The 21,834-nt window shown below is 42.2% G+C and overlaps 1 protein-coding gene across 1 annotated transcript in view; it reads left to right on the top strand.

Moving 5' to 3' along the window:
• The window catches only part of slc10a7 (solute carrier family 10 member 7), a 142,502-nt gene extending 126,376 nt beyond the window's left edge, over positions 1 to 16,126 (top strand). Inside the window, exons 11-13 of the mRNA XM_055646375.1 lie at positions 11,111 to 11,256; positions 14,448 to 14,468; positions 15,162 to 16,126. Coding sequence (XP_055502350.1) covers positions 11,111 to 11,256; positions 14,448 to 14,468; positions 15,162 to 15,185 — 191 coding nt within the window. The 3' untranslated portion in view covers positions 15,186 to 16,126. The remainder of the gene's footprint in view (positions 1 to 11,110; positions 11,257 to 14,447; positions 14,469 to 15,161) is intronic.
• The last annotated feature ends 5,708 nt before the right edge of the window (positions 16,127 to 21,834 follow it).

Raw genomic sequence — 21,834 nt, 5'->3', positions numbered from 1 at the left:
ACCCGTTCAGGTTATTAACTCTTTTCCGAGGTGCAACATCCAGAATTGAACAAGTTACTCTGGGTGTTGTCAAACCAGAATTTTATACAACCAATGCATACATTTGTCTTCTAGTCCTTTGAGATAAAGATTAAAGTCAATTTACTTTAGTTTAGTTTAGAGATACATTGAACCACTGGCATGGTGCCTCAGTAACGCCAATAATCCGATAGACTGACGTCTATGAACTGTTGTGAGATCCTGTATGCCCTGTTGCATACAAATCTGTCTGAGCTTCCACTAGCAGGACTAGGATGATCATTGTGCTGCTGTGAACATTGTGACATCTGTCATCAGATGTTGTATCTTCATTGGATCGCAATAGAACATTAGGAGTTTGTCACTGTCTCCATGATGAAGAGGATGTAGTTGAGGCCAGTTCATTGGCTATATTTAAGAGGGACTTAGATGTGGCTAAAGGGATCAGGGGGTATGGAGAGAAAGCAGGTACAGGATACTGAGTTGGATAATCAGCCATGATCATATTGAATGGCGGTGCAGGCTCGAAGGGCCAAATGGCCTACTCCTGCACCTATTTTCTATGTCTATGTCTATGTGTTCCAAGCTCTCCTGCGTTAATGTCAGCCTCCTTTGTTATCCTTGATTTTTTGGGACTTTTTGCAGCTACCAAACATCTTATTGTGAATGCTGTTTCTGTGGACTGCCTGATCGTTGTCTTCATCTCTGGAGAAGATGTTGTTATGGATCTTGTTTTCTGATCCGTTGATACCTGTGTAATCCTGCCTGAGTCTAGCTGCAGGCCACTTAAGTCTTATGTTTCACCGTATGCCGATCCTCTAATTTGCATTGTGAAGTGGTGTGAAATTATATTACCCTGCGTATGCACGTCAGTCTTCTTCCTCTTCTTGCATTGTCTGGAACGTTGTTTTTTCTTAGAAATTAAAATTGTAAAGACACAAGGGTAAGGATATAATAAGAGAAGTTGGGTAGGTGTTGGATAATGTGCAGAATAAATTCAATTCAATTCAATTCAATTTAATTGTCATTTGGACCCCTTGAGGTCCAAACGAAATGCCGTTTCTGCAGCCATACATGGAGATGGCCTTCGACTGCCTGTAAGTAATTAGCAACCCCAGTCCACTGGCTTCGACCAAACGGCAACCTATTTTTAGTCGAGGCCGGTTTTGTTTTTTTTTAAATAATCGTAGGAACATAGAAGTAGCCTCGACTATACGGAAACCACTTTCCACCATTAAGGAGAGTGACCAAAACCTCCAGGAACCTCACGGGAAACCTTGGGTGATGCGCAAGGTCGCCACCGGGTCTTGGTGTTAGAGCCCCTAAGTGCGCCTCGCAGAGTCCCCGCACAGGGGATTCCAAGCCGAGGAGGGGTAAGTGATGTCAGGCCCCGTCTCCAGGAGCTCTTCAACCCCTCAACTCTCTAGAAGTCACCCTGAAAAGCGGTCTCCCCTCCAGGGACCCGCGGGCTCCCCGGTGCCTCCGTCCGCCAGACCCGCCCTTGCAGCGTCCGAATCTCTCCCCTCCTCGGGCCGCAGCAGCAGCAGCAGCGCTCCACCACCGCTCCACTGCTCCCGGACTCGGCCAGCTCCGCGACGAGGTGAGTCGGCACCAGAGTCCCCGGGTCTTCTCCTGTTGGAGGCCGCTCCACATTGCAGCCCCAACCGTGCAGGGAGAGATTTTCCCTCTCTACCCCCTCCCTCCCTCCCACCCCCCCTCTCCCACCCCCCCACACACACACCCAAACAAAAAATAACAAAAACCACATAAAAACATAGACAAAAAAAATAAAAACGCCGACGGGCTGCAGAGGCCGCTGCTGACGTGAGTCGCGCCGCCTACCAGATCAGTATACCCTTACCCAATCTGCATCTTATAAGTGAAAAAAATTGTGGATTGGACCAAGTGTTCAACGGTTCTTTATTATCATATGTACCAAGGTACACTGAAATTCTATTTTTCCATGCAGTTCCGTAAATTATCGTTATACATAAACACAATCCCAGATTAAGTACAAAGTGTATTGAAATATTCAACTCGGACCAAGAGTCGCCATCCAATTCCCTGAATACCTAAAGACCATACTTGTGTCATTGATTCCCCAGACTGTCAGTTTTAGGTTGTGGAAAGAGAAAAACTCGGGGTTCTCTTCATTGTCTTGTATAAACAAGAGAGTATTTCTGTCAGGTTAGCATACTTTTGTAGGCCTTCTTCATTTGCAGTAGCTATTTTTTTTTTAATCTTCTTTTCCACAGTGAAAGTAAACGTGAATTTGCATGGGTGACACAATAACAAACCCTAGATCTTGCAATTATCTCTCATTCTAAAAATACCTTATCCAACCTAGGCATATATGTAGGGTGTCAAAATCGCAGTGTTCCAATAGTGGGCTTTCCTCTGTGGACACAAGGAACTGCAAATACTGAAATCTTGCGTAGAACACAAAGTGCTGGAGGAACCCGCTGAGCATTCGACATGGGGTTGCCACTGTTACGCACAAATCTTGAACCAACTTCAGCCGTGCCAATTTCTATTTTTGACATATTAGTCTTTTTGAATTCCAAACATACACAATGACTTTATTTAAATGAATGTCAGAGGCCTAACTCATAGGTACCTTCAGCAAAACCTTTTGGTGTTCACTCCACAGAAGAGTAACCAACATAATCTGAAGAAGGGTCCCAACCTGAACTGTCACCTATCCATGATCTCGGGGATGCTGCCTGACCCGCTCGGCTTGTGGCTTTTTTTTATAAACAAGCATCTGCTGTTCCTTGTTTCTATGTTTCAACATGAGTGATCCCACCCAGTCATTCCTTCTTCTCCCTACTTCGGCCAAAGGCATAGAAGCTTGAAAGTGCATACCACCAGACTAATGCCCCTGTCCCACTTAGGAAACTTGAATGGAAACCTCTGGTGACCTTGCACACCACCCAAGGTTTCCATGAGTCGCCAGAGGTTTTGGTCACTTGCCTGGAAAGCCTCGACCGAAGCGTGAGCTGCATCTCCTGACCAAAGATCCTACAGGATCTTTGCTACCGACCAAAAACACACACACACACACGCACACACACACACACACATCGCGAAGGTGGGGGCCAGGGACAGCGGAGGAGCGCTGTCTGCGCGATGAAGAGGAAGGTAAACGGTTGCTATGGAGCACGGTAAGTCCTTTAGAGAGCGCAGGAGAGAAGGACAGAGAAGGGGGAGGAGAATGAGTGGAGATAGTTTTAAGAAGTTTAATAAAGTTAGCGGGCATTTTACCTTCCGGCTGATCTTCTAGGTCCTGAAAACCAAAGATCCTACAGGATCTTTGCTGAAAACTCCAATGAGCCAGTCAAAATAGCCGTTCAGCGAAGGAGATGGCCTTCGACTGCCTGTAAGTAATTAGCAACCCCAGTCCACTGGCTTCGACCAAACGGCAACCTATTTTGTAGTCGAGGCCGGTTTTGTTTTTTTTTAAATAATCGTAGGAACATAGAAGTAGCCTCGACTATACGGAAACCACTTTCCACCATTAAGGAGAGTGACCAAAACCTCCAGGAACCTCACGGAAACCTTGGGTGAGGCGCAAGGTCTCCAGAGGTTTCTGTTCAGGTTTCCTAAGTGGGAAAGGAGCATAGCACAGGGGATTGATGGAGAGGAGGGGTAAGGGAAGGTAGTTGCCGCGTCCACACTCCCTCTCTCACCCCCTCCCTCTGCTACCCTCCCCCCTCTCTATCCCCTCCTTCTATCTACCCTAGGACTCCAAAATTCTCTACTACCCTCCCCCCCCCCTACTCTCACCCCCCCCTGTCTCCCTTTACCTCCTCCTTCTCTCCCTCTCTCTACCCCCCGCTCCCTCACTGCCCCTCTCCATCTCTAACCCCCTCTACCCTCCCCCTCTCTACCCCCTCCCTCTCACCCTCTCAAACCCCCTCCCTCTCTACCCCCCCTTCCTCTCTACCCCCTCCCTCTATACTCCCCCCCTCCTGCCTCTCCCTCCCCCTCTCTACCCCCTTCCCTCTCTACCCCCCTCCCCCTCTACCATCCCTCCCCCCAACTCTACCCCACTCCCTCTCTGCCCCTCTCCCTTTCTACCACCCTCCCCCTTCCTCTCTACTCCCCTCCCTCCCCCTCTCTGGGTGCTGGAATATTGCGTTGGGGAGCAGACCCAATGCACTTGGTCTGGTGTACAATAAGATTCCAGAGGTTGTAGAGAAATGACTGACCAGCCTAGCTGAGGTCATAAATTAACTCCTTACAAAAATTAGAACGGGGTCTTTGTATCTTTTATTCTGACCTGAAAAGGTGGGATGAATAAAAAGAATTCTTAATTTATTTAGGAGCACTTTATTTAGAAACACTTCATTGGGCTTGATATAAATAGCAGATTAGATTATGTGCTAATATCTTGGAGCAAGGCTTAGTGCCGCCTTTTGATTTGGATGCAAAAGAACAACCAAATGAGCCAAGTTACGGAGAAAGTGCAAAAATAACAAAAGTGTCGAAGTACAATCAATTTAACCAAACTGAAATTCACGCAAAGATTTCCAGGAGTAAAATCTAGAACAATGTATTTATTTTTAAGGTAATAGAAACATCGAAAAATAGGTGCAAAGGTAGGCCACAGCCCTTCGAGCCAGACTTCGATCATGGAAACATAGAAAATAGGTGCAGGAGTAGGCCATTCGGCTCTTCGAGCCTCTACCGCCATTCAATATGATCATGGCTGATCATCCAACTCAGTATCCTGTACCTGCCTCTCTTCATACCCCCTGATGCCTTTAGCCACAAGGGCCACATCTAACTCCCTCTTAAATATAGCCAATGAACTGGCCTCAACTACCTTCGGTGGCAGAGAATTCATCAGATTCACCACTCTCTGTGTGTGAAAAATGTTTTCCTCATCTCGGTCCTAAAAGATTACCCCCTTATCCTTAAACTGTGACCCCTTGTTCTGGACTTCCCCAACATTGGGAACAATCTTCCTGCGTCTAGCCTGTCCAACCCCTTAAGAATTTTGTAAGTTTCTATAAGATCCCCCCTCAATCTTCTAAATTCTAGCGAGTACAAACTGAGTCTATCCAGTTTTTCTTCATATGAAAGTCCTGACATCCCAGGAATCAGTCTCTGTACTCCCTCTATGGCAAGAATGTCCTTCCTCAGATTAGGAGACCAAAACTGTACGCAATACTCCAGGTGTGGTCTCACCAGGATCCTGTACAACTGTACATTCAATATGATCAAGGCATTATCAAAAATCAGTACCCCATTCCTGCTGTTTCCCCATATCCCTTGATTCCTTTAGCTCTAAGAGCTAAATCTAACTCTCTTGAAAACATCCAGTGAATTGGCCTCCACTGCCTTCTGTGGCAGAGAATTCCACAGATTCACAACTCTCCGGTTGAAAAATGTTTCCTCATCCCTGTTCTAAATGGCCCACGCCTTATTTTTAAGCGGTGACCCCTAATTCTGGATTCACCCAACATCGGGAACATTTTTCATGCATCTAGCCTGTGCAATCCTTTATGAATTTTATATGTTTCTATAAGATACCCTCTCATGCTATATTCCTGTGAATACAAGCACAGTTGACCCATTCTTTCATCATATGTCAGTCCCGCCATTCCATGAATTAACCTGGTGAACCTATGCTGCACTCCCTCAATAACAATAATGTCCTTCTTCAAATTAGGAGACCAAAATTGCACACAATACTCCAGGTGCTCTCACCAGGGCCCTGTACAACTGCAGTAGAACCTCCTTTCTCCTAAACTCAAATCTTCTCGCCATTAGCTTTCTTCCTGCTTGACTTGCATGCTTACTTTCAGTGACTGATGTACAAGCACACCCAGGTCTTGTTGCACCTCCCCTTTTCCTAATCTGACACCATTCAGATAATTATCTGCCATCCTGTTTTGCCACCAAATTGGATAACCTCACATTTATCCACATTATACTGCATCTGCCATGCATCTGCCCACTCGCCCAACGTATCCAAGTCACCCTGCAGCCTCGTAGCATCCTCATCACAGCTCACACTGCCACCCAGCTTTGTGTCATCCGCAAACTTGGAGATGTCACATTTAATTCCCTCGTCTAAATCGTTAATATATGTTGTAAATTACTGGGGGCCCAGCACCAAGCCTTGCGGCAACCCACTAGTCACATTCTGAAAATTATCTGTTAATTCCTATTCTTTGCTTCCTGTCTGCCAACCAGTTCTCTATCCATGTCAATACCGTACCCCCAATACCATGTGCTCTACATTTGCACACTGATCTCTTGTGTGAGACCTTGTCGAAGGCTTTTTGAAAGTCCAGATACAATACATCCACTGGCTCTCTGTTATCCATTCTACTTGTTACATCCTCAAAAATCTCCAGATTAGTCAGCCATGATTTCCCCTTCATAAATCCATGCTGACTTTCACTGATCCTAATAATATTCATTTCATATTTGAGATAACAATGGAGAACCTAGGAACATATTTAGTATTTTTTAAATGATCAAATGAGAGTATAAAACAAGTATGCTCAATAATCATTGAGTATTTCCTGTGGATATTTGCCCTCATTTTAGCTGACGAGTTGTGGATTTTATATAAGGATGTTACGAAGAAGGGAGTGGGGTACGAGACATGATCAATATACCTATGAAACAAGAACAATTATATTTTAGCTTTGTTTAATCATGGATGATCAGCCATGGATGATCGGCTATGATCATATTGAATGGTGGTGCTGGCTCAAAGGGGCCGAATGGGCTACCTGTACGTATTTTCTATGTTTCTAATCATTATACCATTTATTTGATGACTTGCTCCATGGGCTTATAATGGAACCCAGAAGTAATGCTAACATTATATATTTTAATGTCTACAGTTTAGAATCATCATTAACATTTTTGAAAATACATTATTCCATTTAAAATTGAAATAACATCAAGTGCAGGAGGAATAAATTATTACTTTATAGTTACTTAGTCTTCTCGTAGAATGCTACATTTCGGCTAAAGATTGATGGCAAATGTGCTTTGAAAATGTTCCTTATGGAATATACCAGTACATCAGCTTCGGTTTGCCGACTTTTAGAAGAGTGAACCATGCGTGACATAGAAATATTACATGTCGTACATTAGTCATTTCCCATTGGAGAATAATGTTCTGAGAAAGTGCTCTGTGTCAGCCCACATTTGGTACTTGTCTAAAAATGCTCTTTCTAGAAATTACATCAAAAATGAATAATCCATTTAAAGTACATTTCTATCAGTTGCTTTACAGGAACAAGAGTCAAGAGAGTCAAGAGTGTTTTATTGTCATATGTCTCAGATAGAACAATGAAATTCTTACTTGCTGCAGCCCAACAGAATATGTAAACATAGTACAATGCTAACAAAATAATAAACGAGAGAGAAACAATATAATAAACGAGAGAGTTCAGTGTGTATATATGTATACACATGCTCACAAGTACACACACATATTATATTATATATTATAAGGTTATATAAATATTATATAATATATTATATTATACATATACATTATACATATATATTATACACATGCTCACAAATACACACATATTTTATATATATATATACTATTATATTATACATATACACACACACAAGCACACATATGGACACACAAAAAACAAACAATGGTAGTGTAATAATAATAATAAGTCTATTGTACTTCAGAGCTTATTTGAGGTTGTAGTGTTTAATATGCTGAAGAAGCTGTTCCTGAACCTGGACGTTACAGTTTTCAGGCTCCTGTACCTTCTTCCCGATGGCAGGGGTGAAATGAGTGTGTGGCCAGGATGGTGCAGGTCTCTGATGATGCTGGCATCGAAAACCGTTTGGTTAATCTTTTATAAATATTTGCAATGTAGGACCTCAGAGCCTCATAAATAAATAAACAGGATACTATCATATATGCTTATACGTCATCATTTAAGCCCACTGTTGCTTTGTCAAAGAACATGCCACTGGCATGTTTAAATATATTCATTACAATTAAATCTGATCACATCTTATATACCGCTTCGAAGTTCACATACACCATTCAAAAAGGATGGCACAGTGATTTTCCCAAGGTCCTCCAGTTTCCTCCCACATTCCAAAGACGTGCAGGTTTGTATGTTAATGGGCTTCTGCTACTTGTCCCTAGTGTGTTGGATAGAACTAGTGTATGAGTGATCGCTTATTGCCACAGACTCAGTGAGCCGACGGGTCTGTTTCCAAGCTGTATCTCTAAAACTAAAAACTAATTAAGTGTTGGCAACAGTGTTTAGAATACTTACTGACTAATTAGAGACAATGGAGAATGTTCATCTTCAACCTTGCAAAACAAAACATTCTGTTTCTTAATTCTTAAAGTGAAGTAGGTTTTCTGTTTACAGTACCCTGTACTTGCATGGAGTTGTTCTTATCATATTATTTTTCCTGTGCAATTGCAATGTTTATGTTGTAATAAGGTACTGACAAATTGTCTGACTTTAGTCCAATGAGTTACGTTAGTACCTTGTCCTTGCGATTGTCATTTGTACAAGTTTTTCCACTTTATTTGAAATTGGCCCATTTGTTATCGGGATATTTGGAATGACCATAATAGTGAAGCCCAATGCAAAAATTGGATTCAATGTCACTGCCATTTCCTTGTTTCTTAATATTAATTCTTCAGACTTACCCTCTAGAGCAGGGGGTCGGCAATCTTGTTCTGTCTAGGGGCCAGGACGCGTGTCTGTGAGCGGATGGCGGGCTACATCTATCACGTGTACACGTGGATCCCGCCCCGGATGGCAGGCATCAAATCACGTGTTCACATAGATCCCGTCCTATCGAGGATGCCACCCAGAACACTGGCCCCTAATTAGTGGCGCTCACGAACATGGCGTACCTACGGACCATTGCCCTGGCTCTGCCCTGAAGGCGGTGGCTCAAATACTCACACTCACTCGTCCCTGACCTATTGACAACCCCGCAGGATGCAGGATGCAGTACAGCCAGAGCTCGGCCAGCGCAGGACGGATGATTTCGGGTAACAGGCCGCATTCGGCCCGGGGGCCATAGGGTTCCCGACCCCTGCACTAGAGGTCCTACACTGACCTTAGCTACTTCATTACCTTTTATATAACCACAGAAACATTTACTGTTTCTTTTGATATTACATGCACATTTCTCACAAAATAAATGTTTACCTTGTGTGCATTTTAGTTTTCTGCTGCTGGTTCCTGAAATATTCCTAGTCTTCTAGTCTATCACAAGGTCTTGCTACTTTGCATGCACTACTTTTGGATTGAAAATTATTCTGACCGTAATTAGTTCCCTTTTCTCATATAATCCCACATTCTTGTTGGGATAATTTTCTGCTGAGAAATATCTGCCACTGTTCATCTACTGATCTATTTTTTAGCTTAGATTATTTTTATTGCTGCCCCTTTATTTAAAAAGAGTAGAGATAAATCTCAAAACTACAGGCTGGTGAGATTCACATACAGTAAATGGCAGGGAACTTGTTGAAGATTTCAAAGGACAGGATTTATGTTCACTTGGAGAGCATGGCTCACATTCTGAGGCTTTTGAGACATGACTAGGAAAAATGATGGAGGCCAAGCTGCAGATGTGGTATACAAGGATTTGAGTAAGGCATTTGACAAGGTCCCACATGATAGGCTGGTCGAGAAGATTATGGCATTAAGAATCCAAGACATGTTGGCAGAATGGATTCACAATTGGCTTGGTGATTGGAGGCAGAGTGTAATGGTGGATATGTTTTTTGGACACCGTAACAAGTAGATTGTTGCTGGGACCTTTGATGTTTGTAAGACATAATGACTTGGATCAGAACGGAGATGGTGCGATTAGTAAGTTTGCAGATGACACAAAAATTGGTGCTGTCATAGGTAGTGAAGAAGATTGTCTAAAGATCCAGCAGGGCATGGATCTACTGGAAAATTGTGCAGTAACAAATGAAATGTAATCCAGGAGTATGAGGTTATGGACTCTGGGAGGTCAAATTCTGTTAGTATGCCTCAAGTCAATGACAATTGGCATCGGAGCATTGTTATACAGAGGGACCCTGAGGTGGAGGTTTATTTCACTCTGAAAGTGGTGACATATGTGGATTGGGTTGTGATAAAACATGATACGGTTGCCTTCATTAGGCAGAGGCATTAAGTATAAAAGTTGGGATGTCTTATTGGAGCTGTACAAAACATTGGTTAGACCCCATTTAACGGTTTGTACAATTCTGGTTTCCATACTACAGTAAGGATGTGGTAGCAGCAGAAAGAGTGCAGAAGAGATTGACCAGGATGGTGCTGGAAGGAAGGGATGTGATTATAGGATAGGCTGGATTTAATCTCACCGGAATGTAGAGACTGAGCGATGACCACACAGAGAAAAGGTGGTAACGAAGACTCCAAGGCACAGGTACTCTTTAGCTGTCTTTGCAGTTAATTTTCATGACGCAAGGGAGTAACTGCAAAAATTGATGGAGTCACATCATCTTAGATCAAGGATCTGAAGTAGGAGACAATGAAGAAAGCTGTCCATTCCATTGAATAACTCCCATTTAAGGTCCCAACGATCCAAAAATGAATCATTGTGTTTCAATTGAGAAGAGATTTTCAATATCTATTCAGCATAATTTAAACAAAGTAATTGCCTTATCTGCCATACCCATTAAATATTAATTTTAGCGGACTGCCTATCCATCACAAGGACTGAATGTTTAGATTTCCTCGTGCATAATGTCAGGTCCAAATGAAAAACATGACACCAGGATCCTCTTAAACCATTTGCCTCATTTTACATGGGTAAGCAAGAATTCAGTCTCTTTTTCAATCAGCTTTTAAGCCGTCCATTTGAAGGTCCAATTCAAATGGCAAAGTTTATATGGAAAAGTAGTTTTTGGTGTTGAGTAGCCATTTTCTTTGCACTAATGATTTGTTCCCATTCGGTGGAGGAATCAAAGTCATCCTGTTTGTTTTCAATACTTGAGTATGAAACTGGAACAAAAGTGTTTGCCTATTTACTCTGGGATTAAGAATCAAACGCTTGAAGGAATGCTAATCATTTTGCATCTGTTTTCTGTTTACAGGAATTCCAATGTTGAAGATAGTATTTTCAGGGTATGAACACTTATCCCTCATCTCTGTTCCATTACTCATCTATCACCCCACCCAGATTCTGCTAGGAGGCCTGTTAGTTGGAACAATGAAATCCTGGATGGTCACCCGACAAAAAGTAAGGCCTACTGAGTCAGATAAGTAACCTGGTATAACTAGACTCATTTATTAGGTTTATTAGATTCTTTTTTTTTAACTGCAAACTTAATTACTGCAAACATTAACCTGCTTTCTTTCACTTCAGCATAGTTCTGATGGCTGGAATACATTTCTGATTGGTGGATGTAAATTATCCTCTCAGAGTACTTTGAAACCTTTCCACTACTTCAAAGATTCCATAAATGTCACCAACTAAAATGTAGTTGATTGGGTGGATTGGGCGCGCTCGGCTGGAGTGTCCCGGGGAGATATGCGAGCCCGATCCCCCCGCCAAACAGCTGCGGTGCCGGTCGGAACTCGCCCCAGTAGGTCCGACTCACCCCACAGGCCTCCCAGGGGACTGCGGAGAAGCCGGGCGGCGAGGCCTGTCTGGGCCGATGGAGCCTCAGCGGGGGCCTCGGCGGCAGAGTGAGCCTTGCCGGCAACAGGAGCCTCGGCGGCAATGGGGCCTCAGCCACGGAGGGAACCTCGGCAGCGGTGGGGCCTCGCGATCGACCCACGATCAACGGTCGATGAGCATAAGGGGGGGAGGGGGGAACCCAGTGTGGGGGGCCACTGTGAAGAACAATGTGGACCCAGTGTGGGGGGACCACTGTGAGGGACGGTGGGAGAACAAAGGGGGGCCTGATGTGGGGATGGGGGGACACTCTAGTTTAGAATCCTCTGTCCAGGCGATAAGTCTGTGTTCATTTCTTTGTTTGTTTGTTCCGGTGAAGGCAGCCAGCCAACAGTCGCTTGTCTTTCTCTTTTTGTTTTCACTTAATTTCAAGTTTTTCGTGTACCTTACGTGTCGTGACTGTTGGTAGACCAATTTCCCTCCGGAGATGAATAAAGTTTTATCATATCGTGTCATATTTGTCCCCATTGCCACTGTGCCTCTGAGCCCATTCACTTTGTTTTAAATTCAGATGTCAAAACTGCATACTGCCATACAACACAGAATAAATCTGAAAGAATAGTTAGGATAATACCAGCTGTAAGTTTTTGTTGAACATAGAAACTGCATCTGCTGGAAATGCGAGATAAAAACAAAATGGTGGACATACTCAGTATCGATGGAAACAGTCCTAAATCTTTGGTTCGAAAGCCTCTGCTGAACAAAAAGCCAAACTAGCAGTTCCCTCATTTGCAATCACAGTTGCTTTGGGTCTTTTTTATGTCATTTGATATGCATATTAAAAGATCTGACCGCCTTGTGTTCAATCCACGTAGCAGGGAGGTCCTTTGAGTTCTGGACAAGCTGAATCCCCAAGGGGATTGGAAAGCCATTTTTAGACCAAGGTATTGAATACATCAAGTGGCCTTACATTAAGCAAAGGATGTAAAAACAGAATACCCTTAAATGCCACTATCATATCTGCCTCCATCACCACTCCCGGTATCGCTTTTTTCAAGCATTCACCAGCCTCTGTGTAAAAACCAAATTACCCTGCACATCTCTTTTAAACATTGCCCCTTTCACCTTAATGCTGTGCCCTCTAGTATGTGATCTTTTAATCCTGGGGAAAAGGTTCTGACTGTCTATCTATGTCTCTCATAATGTTATATTCTTCTATCAGGTCTCAACACAATCTCTGGTGTACCAGAACAAATACTGTCCAACCTCTCCCTGTAGCTAATACCCACTAAACCAGGCATCATTCTGGTAAACGGCCGCTACTAAAATAATAGCGTGGTTGGGGTAATGTTGATGTTTAAAGAAACGTAGGCGTCCGTGTGCATAAGTCACTGAAACCCAAGATACAAAAGAATTTGAGAACAGCAATCAATAATTACTACTGCAACTGCATAGGGCATTGGTATGACTGCACGTCAAGTCAAGTCAAGTTTATTCGTCACATACACATACGAGATGTGCAGTGAAATGAAAAGTGGCAATGCTCGCGGACTTTGTGCAAAAAGGCAAACAAACAAACTACAAACAGAATGTAACAGAATCACATATTCTTTTCCATATTAAATATTGTGGATGGAAGGAAAAACGGGAAAAACAGCAATTTAAAAAAAAGCAGTAGAGTGGTACAGTAAAGTTAGATAGGAGTTTACAGTCCGAATGGCCTCTGGAAAGAAACTCCTTCTCAACCTCTCCGTTCTCACAGCATGGCAACGGAATATTGTGCAGTTTTGATCTTCCTACCTAAAAAATTACATATACTTTGTCATAGAATGGATGCAGTAAGGATATACTCTATTGGTTCCAGAGATGGCAGGTTTACTGGTTGAGGAATAGACTAGGCCTTTAGCATTTCAATAAAAGAAAAAGTAATTGAAGCATACAAATGCTTACAGGCCTTGATGGGCTGATGCAGGGAGAATATTTCCCCTGATAGAGGACTATAAAACCAGAAATGCAGTTTCATAATAGTGATTATTTAGGACTGATGTGAGGGGGAATTTCCTCACACACAAAAAGTTGGGAATCTTTTTGAATTTGGAACCTCAATCACCAAGTAAATTCAAATCAGAGACCAGTAGATTTATCAAAGAATGTTGGTTGGAATAGACATGGTGAGCCAAGGGGCCTGTTTCAGTGCAGTGACTCTCATGTTGGGAACTGTGTGGGAAAATAGCATCAAGCTGAGGGATCGGCCATGACCTTGATAAATGACCAAGGAGGCTTATAAACATGGCCTACTCAAGCTCCTCTTTCCTATGATAGACACAGAGTGCTGGAGTAACTCAGCGGGTCAAGCTGCAACTCCTTTTATTTCTCCAGAGATTCTGCCTGACCCGCTGAGTTTCTCCAGCACTTTGTGTCTATCTTTGGTATAATCCAGCATCTGCAGTTCCTTTTTACACATTTTGTCCTGTTTCCTCTGATTCAATTATGGTGTAAATTTCCCACCTATTCCCACCTAACAATTTTTTTTTAAAGCTGCAACACGTTTCAATTTTAAGAATGACTTTGAAACACTGGTTTTCACAATGTCTTTGTTTGCTTACAACTTTGATAAAAATAAATTCTGGTCATCTAAACCAACTTTTATAAGAAAAGCTTTTTGTTGTAGTCAGTTTTTACTGACTACAGCAAAAAGGGCCAAATGGCCTACTCCTGCACCTATTTTCTATGTTTCTATGTTTTGTATTGTCGAAAGATATTTGAAGCTGATTTGCTGTTTGATTAAATGAATGAATTTTTTTGATTCACAGGCACTGAACCTCGCAAGACAGGTGAAGATTCCAGTATAACATCGGTGGAATATTTTATTTTATATTAATGTACATACATATCCTGCAATGTACAATATGTAGAACTTGTAGAAAATGATTAAGTGGACTTTTATGCCTAAAATGTTTGCATATATGTTTAATTTTGAAAATGCACATTATTAAGTGCCTTAAGAGGGCAGCTGAATTTCTCAGTCTGTGTTCTGCGTGCACAGCGGTTGCATGAATAAGAGGGGAATAGTTCACCAATTTATTCAGAATATGAATGACTTTAAATGGCAAAAAATTATTTTCGAAATCAACACATGATATTAATCACAGATTATGGCATTTAGTTTTTCAAAATGCTATTTCGCTGTCAAATATATAGGGTATTCTTTATGTTTATACCCCATTTTTCTTAAGTAAATTTGACTGTCATATTGGGTATTTTCATCTATGTTTCCCTATGTATCACAAACCAACAATAACACTTTATCTATAATGTTATAACATCAGTTGCCCTCTTTCTGTATTAAATTCGCCAAGCTTTTTGTCTTTCATCCCATGGGAATTCCATAGTCTGCTTAAGTGCTGTTATGGCGGGCAATGGACAGAAATTAACTCTGTTAGTGTCTCTTCCCATTAAAACCATACTGCTTGACATTAATTGAATTGAGGGTTAGTGGATATTTTAAAGTGTTTTTTTTTTGCCAGATTGACGGTGGACAAGGCAATTAATGGAAGGCCTCCAATCAAATTGCATCACTATCCTTAAATCATTCAGTTTAATGTATTCAAATGAGGCATAATTAAAATCAGAGGAGATATTATTGTTTAACAGTTGCTGAATGTTCTACGTTCATTCACTCATGCAGCTTTATGCAAACTCTCTGCTGGAAACTCTGGCTGTTTTACTGCGTACAATTCTACTGTTTCATAATGGTGTGCCTGAATTTACATTTAATGAAACAAAATTATGTTTGTTGATGTGTTGGTTGGTGGAGAATTTCTCCAATGTTAACTGCCATGTAAATTAATTATTAACTATGAGAAGGTGTCCAAGTTCTGAAGGTTTCCATGTACCAATTTAATGTAATGTGAGGACCTACATTATTTTACCTACACATATTAAGATAACTTAACGTGTGATGTTACAACCTGAACTAAAATAGACTTTGGTGAATTCATATTAAATAAGTATAATCAATATGGGTACAATTCTTTTAGATATATATGCATTTATTAAATGTAATGTTGGAATACTTTTTTATGATTCCATTATAAATTCCCACGTATTATCTTTGAAATAATGGGGCCATTAGTGACATACAAATGAGTATTAGAGCAAATTAGATGAACTATTTGTATCTAGCTTTACATGCTCAAGTCTCTGTTCGCAAATCTTTGGTTTCATTGTCCTATGCTGAATTGTTTTTGTGGTTTGCAATTGTTTCTTGACCTCTCTACTTTATATTTGCTTTTGGGCAAGATATGTCACAGGTGAAATACTGTATTGTCTAAGAGTTGGGTAAGCAAATGAAGGTTATTGGCTGTGAGCCATTTCTATTAAGAGGTTTCAACTTTAAAGAATGTCTAGTAGCAAATTATTATGAGAACAAATTTATTTTGTCACTTGTTTTTATTTTCATGAGACTTATCAATAAACTGATTCAACAGCACACGCCGACTTGGTAGGAGTCCTCAAATTTGTTTTATAAATTTCCTCTGTTAACTGAGCCTGGTATTCTCCTCAGAGTTCACATTCTGAGCCAGGTTTGGATAAGCAAACTTGGATATTCCATTTTCTGTGACTTTGTAAATGCCCACAGTGTAATTTGTGGTCGTTGGTGGAACATTTACACTCGCCACTGGTCTCTGAGGAAAGTACAAAATTACCCAGTCTGGTCTCGTCCTATGCAACATGCACAAGAAGCTGGCTCCATGCAATGAAAAGGCCTTCAGGAACATATAAAGTTTTCAGATATGGAAGTAGGAATTAGAAGAATGTGAGAACAGCTCAGCCACAAAATATCTGAAATCACGCTGATTTTGAGCTACATCACACCACTTGATATCTATCTATCTATCTATATATCTATAAAACTCTGGGGCCATCCGACCGACTGCCGACCGGCGCCCTTCCTGCCTTTCGATTCGTGCCCGATACTCGCAGATGTCCAATCGGAATGGCCGATGCTCGCAGATGTCCAATCGGAATGGATTCATTTGCATGTACGGCTGCCGGCTGCATTTCTTCCTTTGATTCATTGCCACGCCCAATCCAGACGCTCAATCTCCGAGATATTTTCCATTTCGGTAGAGATTTCGCTTTTCTTTCTAAGTATCCGCTCCTCATTTCATTTTGTCGTGTTGAAGTACACGTTTTTAATCAAATCCTTCTCCCCCCCCCCACCCACCCCCAAGTATTTCAAAAATAAACTGGCTTCTCCATTTACATGTCAGCTTCCAACACACTTCGAAACAAAGTTGCAAGACAGGAACACTGAACTTTTCACTGCTGCAGCAGGCAGGGGAGGTGCCATTGGATTTTTTTTTAAAGAGGCAGGGCAGTGCTGGAATCTTACTTTTGAGAACGGCTTCAGTTCCATTGGAGGAGACGGGTGCATGGTGGAATATTGGGTTGGGGGATCACACCATTGGGGGAGCAGACCCAACGGGTCTGCACTTGGTCTAGTATATCTATAAAACTCTGGGGCTATCCGTCCGGCTGCCGTCCGGATCCCTTTCTGCCTTTTGATTCGTGCCCGATACTCGCAGATGTCCAATCGGAATGGCCGATGCTCGCAGATGTCCAATCGGAATGGATCCATTTGCATGTACGGCTGCCGGCTGCATTTCTTCCTTTGATTCATTGCCACGCCCAATCCAGACGCTCAATCTCCGAGATCTTTTCCATTTCGGTAGAGATTTCGCTTTTCTTTCTAAGTATCCGCTCCTCATTACATTTCGTCTTGTTGAAGTATACGTTTTTAATCAAATCCTTCTCCACCACACCCCCAAGTATTTCAAAAATAAACTGGCTTCTCCATTTACATGTCAGCTTCCAACACACTTCGAAACAAAGTTGCAAGACAGGAACACTGAACTTTTCACTGCTGCAGCAGGCAGGGGAGGTGCCATTGGATTTTAGGTGCCATTGGATTTTTTTTTAAATCCACTGCTGAGGGAGGCAGGGCAGTGCTGGAATCTTACTTTTGAGAACGGCTTCAGTTCCATTGGAGGAGACGGGTGCATGGTGGAATATTGGGTTTGGGGATCACACCATTGGGGGAGCAGACCCAACGGGTCTGCACTTGGTCTAGTAATATATAAATATAAAATTATGAGAGGCAAAGAAAGACAGTCAGAACCTTTTTCCCAGGATAGAAATATCAAATAATGGAGGGCGTAGAATTAACGGAAGAGGGGCAAGTTTAAAGGAGATGTGTGGGGCAAGTGTTTTTACACAAAAGGTGGTGAGTGCCTGGTGTGTGCTGCTGGGGATGGTGGTAGAGGCTGATATGGTGGTGGCATTTGAGAGACTTTTGGAAAAGCACATGGATATGTAGGGAAGGGAGGAATATAGATTATGTGCAGGCACGTAAGGGTTGATCTTGGCATCATGTCAGCACATTGTAGGCTGATGAGCCTGTTCCTGTACTGTACTGTTCTATGTTCTGTTCTGTGTTTTAGATTCAGCCAGCAATGACAGTTGTCACGAACTGGATGCTTATGGCATTCAGAAACAAAAAATATTTAAACTTTTAAAAATATTGAAATTATTTCAACAACTAGAATACTTAAAAGGATGATGCACTCAAACAGGTATTTTAAATCTAAAAGTGCTAATATTCCCTTAGTCTGCAGCTATCTCCCTTAATCAAGGAAAATTAAATCAGTAGAGAAGCTGTTTGTGGCATACATTGTTCAAAGCTAATTCACCACTAATAGTATTGAAACATCAAACTGCATCTCTTGTTATTACAGCACAATTGTGATGAGGTAAAATCTTTGCAAAAGAGTGTGTAAGAAAGAACTGCAGAAGCTGGTTTAAATCGAAATGCTGAAGTAACTCACCGGTCTCTCCAGAGATGCTGCCTCACCCGCTGAGTTAAAAACTTTGCGAAATGCCTATTTCAACTTAAATTATATTTTATCATGTTGTGACGTTTAATGAGATCATGGTTGAATTTTGGCAGTAATCCATATAGTCATCTTTGCCTCAAATCTCTTAATAGTTTATTGTTTATCGTCACATGTACCGAGGTACATTGAAAAGCTCTTGTTGCATGCTAACCAGTCAGCAAAAAGACAATACATGATTTCAATCAACCCATTCACAATGAATACATGATAAAGGGAATAACATGAATAATGTTTAGTGCAAGGTAAAGCTAGTAAAGTCCGATCAAAGATAGTCCGAGGGTCTCCAATAAAGTAGATAATAGTTCAGGACTGCTCTCTAGTTGTGGTAGAATGGTTCAGTTGCCTGATAACAGCAGGGAAGAAACTGTTTACTGAATCTGGAGGTGTGCGTTTTCACATTTTTATATATTTTGCCTGATGGGAAAGGGGAGCAGAGGGAGTGGCTAGGGTGCAACTCATCCTTGATTATGTTGGTGGCCTCGCCAAGCAAGCGTGAGGTATAAATGGAGGTTGGTTTGTGTGATGGCCTGGCCTGCATCCACAATTCTCTGCAATTTCTTGCGGTCTTGGATGGAGCTGTTCCCAAACCATGCTGTGATGCTCCTAGAAAATATATTCTATGGCAGATCTGTCGAAGCTGGTGAGAGTTGTAAGGGACATGCCGAATGTCCAAAGCCTAGGAAAGTGGAGGTGTTGGTGTGCTACTTTGCCATTGCTTCAATATGAGTGGTCCTGGAGAGGTTGTTGGTGATATTTACTCCTAGGAATTTGGAGTTCTTTCGTAGAGGTCTTTCCCTTATTTTCAGTTCTGAACTGACTTAATTTTTTGACAATTTCTCCTCACTTCCCAACTTAACATCACCCTCACCCCATAATTAGTAGAGTCTGAATTTATCAACTCTCCTTAATATATTGAAAATGTTAATCAAATGACCCTTAGCATTACAAATTCCAAGGATTGCTATTCTAATTTAAATGTCCTTTGCCACATAGCCATCAGAATCCAATTAATAGTTTGAATATATCTATTCTGCATTTTTACCAAATCTTACCCCAGTTGTAGCCCAAGAACTGGGAGAAATAGAAAGAAGGTGATTGGCAGAGGGATAAAAAGTGAAAACTATGCATGCATTTTCTTACCTTTGGTCAAATATTTTGGTGAAATGTGTCAATGTATTTGTCTGCATAACAAATATTACACTAATGATTCATCAAACACTTTGAGAAGAGATAGTTCAAGATATTATTTAGGTACAACCAAGGTTTGCTCTTTTATTTCTCTATTTTTTAGGGAAAGGAAAAAATGGGTGTGAATCCAGTTGGGGCACAGGGAAGGGGAGAGAGAAAGTGGGAGGTTGTTTGTAGGTTAGTTACATCAAAGAAGAGAATTCAATGTTTATACCATTAGGTTGTGAATATGAGATGCGGCTCTTCCAGCCTGTGTGTGGCCTCACTCTGGCAATGGAGGAAGCCCTGGGCAAAAGGTCGGAATGGGAAGGGGAAGGGGAGTTAAAATGTTTAACAACCAGGGGATCCAGCAGGCCTTGGTGGACCGAGTGTAAGTGTTCGATGAAACAGTCCGTCCTACAAGGCTTCTAGCGGAGCCAAGTCTCTGTCCCTCGCCCATGGGCGAATGCAGTTTCCATCAGCGCGCTTCTTTCAGTCAATCTGCCGCTAATTGGATCTCTGTCCAATGACGAACCTATCCCACACTTGCACCTCCTCCAACCTCATGTACCTTTGAGGGTAGTCAGTGGTTCACTTGCACCTCCTCCAATCTTATCTACTGTACATTTCAGGTTAGGCAGAAGTTCACGTACCTCCTCCAATCTCATCAACTGTATCCGTTGCTCCAGACGCGAACCCTTATGCATCGGCGAGACAAAATGCGCGATCGTTTTGCTGAACACCTTCGCTCAGCCTGCCTGGGCCTCCGTGATCTCCCGGTTGCTCAACACTAACTCCCCTTCCCATTCCCACACTGACCCTTCTGTCCTGGGCCTCCTCCATTGTCAGTGTGAGGTCAAACGAAAACTGGAGGACCATCACCTCATATTTCGCTTGGGCAGCTTACAACCCAGCGGTATGAAAATTCAAGTAGCCCTTGCATCCCCTCTCTCTCCGCCCCTCCCACACCCTAGTCATTGTACTAGTTTCACTGGCATCCTGGTGAGTTTCATTGTCTATTTCACCGAACCTACAACTAACAATGGACCGCTTCCTTGATCATCATTATATTTTTGCATATCTTTTATTTCTTTATTCTATATCTCTCTATATCATCGTCTATATCTCTTGTCTCCCTCTCCCCTGACTCAGCCTGAAGAAGGGTCTCGACCCGAAATGTCACCCACTCCTTCTCTCAGACCGCTGGCCTGCCTGCGGCCTATAAAATCGAGAAGCCGTGGTCTCCGGTAACAAAGTGGCCGATTCGGACACTCCAAGAGTGTGTTCCATCTGTCCCGACGTCAGTGCTTCGATCATCCCAACGAGGAGGCCTGTACATCAGGCCGTCCATAGCTGCGACTGCAGAGGGTCAAAGCCCCAAACACGGGTGAACAAAAAGGAGGAAGACTGACTGAACTTTATTGCCTTCCATCACAGTGATCGCTGTGATGGATGTTTATGTTGTTCTTTTCATTGTGTGGCTGTATGATAACTCACATATCACTGTACATTAATTGGTGCATGTGACAATAAATGTGGACTTGAACTTGAACAGTTTTGAAAAAAAACCATGAATAGAGAATGACCAGTTCCACCAATGTTTTGCTGGGCGGTAAATAACCCAGCGGTATGTGCAAATTTCTCTAATTTCAAGTAACCCCTGCATTCCTTCTTTCTCTGCCCCTCCCCAACCCTATTCGCCACGTCTGTTCCATTGTTCACATCTATATATTCCTTCATTATCACCTCTTCCACAGGCAACAATGGGCCATTCTGGGCTACCTTGATCATCAGTGCCGGCTCTGACTTGTTCTGAACAATTTCATAACTGGCTTCCCTCCCCCCGACTCTCAGTCTGAAGAAGGGTTTCAACCCAAAACATCATCTATTCCTTTAGTCCAGAGATGCTACCTGACCCGCTGAGTTACTCCTGCATTTTGTGCTTATCTTCGATGGAAACCAGCATCTGCAGTTCCTTTCTACACATTTTGTCCACCAATGTTTACTTTTATTATAAAAGAACTAATACTTATTTCAGATGTTGTTATGTAGAATATACTTTGTAGCTGAAGCA

The sequence above is a fragment of the Leucoraja erinacea genome, chromosome 1 (genome assembly GCF_028641065.1).
Source record: "Leucoraja erinacea ecotype New England chromosome 1, Leri_hhj_1, whole genome shotgun sequence".
NCBI classification, from domain to species: domain Eukaryota; kingdom Metazoa; phylum Chordata; class Chondrichthyes; order Rajiformes; family Rajidae; genus Leucoraja; species Leucoraja erinaceus.
Note: the sequence above shows the minus strand (reverse complement) of the source record. Positions and strands in the feature narration are given on the sequence as shown.